The sequence below is a fragment of the Charadrius vociferus genome, unplaced genomic scaffold (assembly GCF_000708025.1).
Source record: "Charadrius vociferus isolate BGI_N301 unplaced genomic scaffold, ASM70802v2 scaffold1041, whole genome shotgun sequence".
Classification (NCBI taxonomy): Eukaryota; Metazoa; Chordata; class Aves; order Charadriiformes; family Charadriidae; genus Charadrius; species Charadrius vociferus.
In genome coordinates this window covers 684426-690120 of record NW_009646843.1, presented here as the reverse complement: position 1 = coordinate 690120, position 5695 = coordinate 684426, and the positions used below count along the sequence as shown (strand labels likewise).

At 38.6% G+C, this 5695-nt stretch overlaps 1 protein-coding gene across 1 annotated transcript in view; it reads left to right on the top strand.

Annotated features, from left to right (window-relative positions):
- The window catches only part of LOC104293664 (transcription factor COE1), a 269083-nt gene extending 268933 nt beyond the window's left edge, over positions 1–150 (top strand). Inside the window, exon 12 of the mRNA XM_009893184.1 lies at positions 24–150. Within this exon, the coding sequence (XP_009891486.1) occupies positions 24–55 (32 nt within the window). The 3' untranslated portion in view covers positions 56–150. The remainder of the gene's footprint in view (positions 1–23) is intronic.
- The last annotated feature ends 5545 nt before the right edge of the window (positions 151–5695 follow it).

Sequence of the window (5695 nt, the reverse complement as noted above, 5' to 3'; positions counted from 1 at the left end):
CCCCCCCCCTTTCCTTCTGACAGCTATATCTGGCATGATTGTTCCCCCCATGTGAAAGAATTGCCTTGAAGAATTTTATTAATGAAGAGGTTGAATTCTGCTTCAGAGAGAATCTGATACAAGTCCCAGAGTGGAACTTTTTACTCAGGCCTTTTTAAAAATAAAAAAGAAATAAAGAAGAATCTTACAATAACTGCGGATTTTTAAACAAAACAAAAATCACCATCCTTGCACATACTGAAATTAACAATCTACAATTGCAAGGTGTTGATTCCAGTTGTCCATCCCAAATACCTGGGAGATATATTTATTGTATGTTGATAAAAAAATCCACTTTTTTTTTTTTTTTTTTTGCAGGGGTGGGGGCTTGCTTTTAGTTCCTTCTGGGTTTTTTTGTGGTTTTTTTAAGGCTAGATTTAACTCAACACCATTTATCTTTTATAAATCATACAGTTACACAAGGGACACTAGAGATGGAACTCCACATTTTTAATTTATGATTTTATTTTTTTTAAGCTGTGTAAAGAAAAATGAAGTGGTGTCATTTACATACAAGTCTGTATGGGACAGAATAGAAGTGCCAGTTAGTTTTTCGTAGAAGAATTATGGCCATTTAATTAAGGGTCGGCTCATATGGGTTGCTTATCCAGTGGTGACTTGCTAATATGATGCATTTTTAATGATCTAATTAAATAGATATCGCTCCCTACAAAGCTGATATTTTTGGATGATGAGGGCAGGATGGGGATGGGATTAGTAACCTCTGTCTTTAAGATCAGGCTAAATAATTGTGTAAATAATGCAAAAAGAAAAGTTGGTGAAGGGGAAGGTCAGGATACACATAAACATTTCCTCTTGAACTGAAAATCCAGTGCCTCTCGATATAATGCTAAAACTGCAGAATTAGGTGAGTGTGGCTCTCTCTTTAGCTTATATATCAGAGTCTTTCCAAATGAGTGGCCGCCTTGAAGTTTAGTGTCACCTGGGCTGCGCGTAAAATGCCGTTTGGATTTTGCATAGCCGTCTAACCACACAGAATACGGCCATCACGCGTGGGGTCTGTTCAGCGTAGCCCCTCTCCCCTTGACCGATTTATTTTTATGGGGCAGAACGAGACCAGACTCGCCTGCGGTTCTGCATCCTCACGAAATCTCAAAGCGCACGTTTTCATCAGCCTCCCACTAGGATTGCTCCCGTATCAGTCGACCCTCTCCGTTTGTATCATAATATATTCAGCAACAGGTAACTGCTTTTGAATAGTAAATGGAAACTTGCGTTTGGGGGGGTGGGTGGTGGGGCTGTTAGGAAGGTTTCAAATCAAAACCATAGCTTCTGTTTTACAAAAATTTTGCTATCATTATCTGGGAAGTGTTCTTAAAAACTATTAGTCAAAGAAGCAGCAAAGCTCTGAAGATGCATTACCTGATATTTTTTCTTTGCTGTTGTGTTTTGTATGTAGTTATAAATACTGTAGATTTTTTGTGATTTTTTGCCAAAGTTGTTGTTCTATTTATACATTTTAATGTCTTAAGACAGTTTTTCAATATCACAAAAAAAGAATTTTACTGCATATTTTGCAAAAAGAGCTCACTACCTTTAGCTTGCACATACTTGCAAAATTAATTAAAAAAAAGCTTTTTGTTTCTGTTTTTTGTTTGTTTGTTTTTCAGGGGATTTTGTAAAATATCCATATAAATAATGTATTTATCTTTGGAATTTGTACATTGCTTTTTTTCCCCTACCAAGTTTATTTTATTGTGTATGTTTGCTATGTGAAAAGTGCTGATTTGTTTGGTCATTCACCGTTGTATTAGCTGTTTAAATGTGATTTTAAAACATTTCATTTATAGGAATTTTTTTTAGTATTGTTTAAAACCATGCTTCCATTTTTTTTAATTTCCACCCAAAAGCCATTGTCTATTTTTGTATTATTTGTAAGTTAAGAAGTTTTTTCCAATATATGGCGAAAAGTAGCATATTATTCTTGTAGCATTTAGTTATGTAGATTTTAAAAAAATGTATCCTTTGCTTTTGAGGCTTAACAAAAACTAATGCTGTTTTAATCTATTAATATGCATGGGATTTCTCCTCTTTCGAGTGACGCATTTTTGTGCATTAAATATGGGGAGAAACTTCATAGAACTCAATGAAAATACTTTCTTTCTTAAGTCTGCTTGTATATTTCTCTGTCTTTCACATAAATATAAACCAGCAGATTGGATGCCTTAACAATGCAAATCATATTCATTTCACTTGTACATTGTACTGTGCACCAGAACTGTCAATCATTACTAACATTCTAAGAAAAAAAAAAAAAAGGAATTGAAAAGCACAAAAGAACTGTTTTGTTACCTTAAAACAATATAACTTTTTTCTAGTCGAGCAAGAAATCATTTACAACGATGCTGCAACTGTGCATGCTTCCTGTATGAATTTTGCAATGGTTTTCACTAGAATGTCACAGTGTGATCTTTGGGGGGGAAGGGAAGAAAACAGGACTTTTTTTTTTTCATGGTGAGAAAATAAAAGAAGAGAAAACTGGAAAATGTGAGAGACATCAGTTTATTGCTTCTCTGTATTCCAAGTGATTATTCTAATTCACATAGTAAGCAACAGCACGACAATGTAATCAAATTTAAAGCCATATTTTGTCCAGTAACACCATCAATTACTCTTGTAGAGCTCCACTCAAAGTCATAGCGATTTTGACACCAGTGTTAGCCATCGTTGTGTGTAGTCTTCTACGCCAGTGTCCAAAGATCCTTTGGCAACGTGCATAATTTTGTTTTGTTGCAGCTATTTATAGTGATCTGATGAATGGGAATTTATAAAAATGTCTCCCCTGCACCACCCTTATCTTTTACAAAGTAAAAGATGCAGCTGTTTACAGAATATGGCTTTAAGTGGAAACATTCGGATTTCAATTTTAACAAGGTGAAGCTTCACAATGACTGGATTGCATAAAGTATGCCTATTTCCTCACAGTTGTACTAGGATGCAGCTAAAATGAAGTCATCTCTGAAACTACTAACCTTTCACCTTCTTATCTAAATCTTTTTGAATAGACACACACACTGTACAGTTCTATTGTTAGAGAAACTAACTACTGTAGAGATTGTTATAATTTTTTTGCAGAAATTCAAGCTGTAAAAACTTTTCAACTTTCACAATATTTAATTAAAGTTACTTCCTGTCTGTGAATACAGCTCTTGGTTGTGTGTTTATTTTTCTGCTTCTGCTAGCTAGTAGATGAGAAAAAAACAAACTATAGAAGCCAGAGGCTACTGAATTGTCTTCCTGAAATTAAGGAGAAGCAGAAATTCATGGAATTACAGTGAAACATGGTGAATGTTGGTGCACTGAAACTTCTCTTCCTCTGTCCCCAATGGATTTCAAAGTCAATGGCAACACTTCAGGACCAGGTCTGAAGTGACCTGCTCAAGGCCAGCTCCAAGAACTGCTTCAGTGTACCTTGAGCTGTAACTAGCTCCTTGACTTGACCATGAAGGAGGCTCCTATAAAGTGTTTCCATTCTGCTACCCTTCCTAAATGGCAAATTCGTCAGCTGCTAAATTGGTTCTAGGTGTTCCATTTCATTCTGTACTCCTCTGGTAGGAGAGGACCGTAAGGAGCTTTACATCTGGCATGTGGAAGGTTGACATAATGGTACTTAACTGGGCCTGAAGAGTGGCTGTCGTACAGAAGACCTGTATGGGGACAATCAAAAACCTTTAAATACCACACCTAATGCAAAGCTCCAAGTATTTCCAAGGTAGGAATAGGGACGTTGGGGTTGCAGCTTAAATTGAATTGAAAATTACTTAAAAAAAATTAAATTTGCCAAAACCCACAAGCAACTGCAAGTGGCTTCTTGCAATGTAAAGTGTTGGATATTTCTTACATGTTAGCAGATCCACCCCAGTAGTTGTTAGAGAAGAGAGAGCTGTTGGCAAAGTCAGACCCCAAATACGTTTACTCTGTCAGCACAAGAGATCTGTTTCTTCTGTCTGAGATAATTCTCCTGGTTCTCTTTCAAATGGTGGGAATATTGGCAGCTCTCACTGCAGCCAAGGGCTCTGTGAGTGCTCAGCTCACTGGAGAGATGTTGGGTCACTTGTAGCTGAAAAACAGTCTTAAAGATTAAATTCAGGATGTAATATTAGGATATTAGGCAACCTGTTCTTGGTGCGGCAGAACCAGAACTCTGCTTTGACCTTTTGGCTCTAATAAGAATCTTTTTGTCTGAAACTTAATTTCAGCCACATTAAAAATAAAGGGGCGGGGGGGACACGGGGAGGTAAGATAGCATGAACCATCAGGTTTCTAGTCCAGACAGATGAAGAAGATGAAGAAGAGTCTGCTAGTCAGCCCCAGTGATGTTCATCTGACACTCCAAACTGAGATCACCTGGGTGACAGTCCTGTAATAGAAGATGAATTGCTTTTTGATGCCAGAAGAAGACCCTCCAAAGCCCAAACCATGCAAGGACCAGTTGCAGGGTACACGTTCATGAGACATGTATCTCATGATGGGTCATACGCTAAAAGGGAGAGCAGTATCTTCTGTCATCACACAGAGAACATGTAGGCATGGGGGCTTAGGGTAAGGTGTATGACAGCATGACATTGCTGCCCTCTAAACTGATGGCTGCTTTAATTTTTCAGCATCTGTAGCAGTGATTTTGATAGCACAGTTTGCATCTGGCAGTGGAATTGGTTGTATTTTTGTATGGGCATGCCTCTAATTTTTTATTTAATTTAAAGAAACCTCGGCAAATTGAACTACCTTCACTGTTAGTTTCCTGGCCTTGTGTGTCTGCTTATTCCCTGTAAAGCCTGTCTCTACAGGCTCTTGCCACAGCGGCTTCATGTAATCATTCACATAACGCTGCTAAGCATCACAGCTCATGTATCTTCTGCCATTTCATGGATTAGCTGAAGACACATTTCATGTTACGTGCTTGATTTCCTTAGCTCCCTCCTGTTTGCTGCTTCTTGATCTCCAGTCCTTTTGTGGTGCCATACTGAAGATGGGTTGGAGGCCTCCCACAGAGTCCCTGGCCCCCAGCGCAGCTCCAGACTCCACCGGTTTCATGGGACAAGTTTTTTGAAGAGCTTTAGCAAATGCCACATTGCCCAAGCTTTTCCACTGCATCTTAGCTTATTTGCCCTCATTACACTTTTTGGGAGGTTGTCACTGAAGTGCAATCCTGTAGTGCATAGAAAACATTACACGGTTTTGTCCTGCAACAACATTGTGCTTTTGAATACGTTCTCACCTGCGTTAGCTCTCCTGTTAAATATAGAGCAAACAAATGCTGCTGCTGCTGCTCCAGGCTTTGCTGTGCTGTGCTGTGCTGAGCAAGCCAAGCTCTTCTAGTGTCATATTGAAGACAGTTGCCCTCATTTTCATGGAGAAGCCCAGTGGCTGTTTTTTCCAATTCCATTTCACTCTACGCTTTACTCACTCGGGCCTGGGTGCATATCTCAGCCAGGCAGATGGGGATTCCAAGCGAATCATCCATCTCATCATCTCAGAGCTGAGACCATTTACTTGCTTAGCTCCAACCACAGCAACTTTACAGAAGCATCACTTTGTACTTGCTTCTTTCTTCCTACCTTCACAAACATACTTCATTACCATGGTACTGATAAAAATTTGCAAAACCTACCAGTGAACACTCAGTGTCCACTCC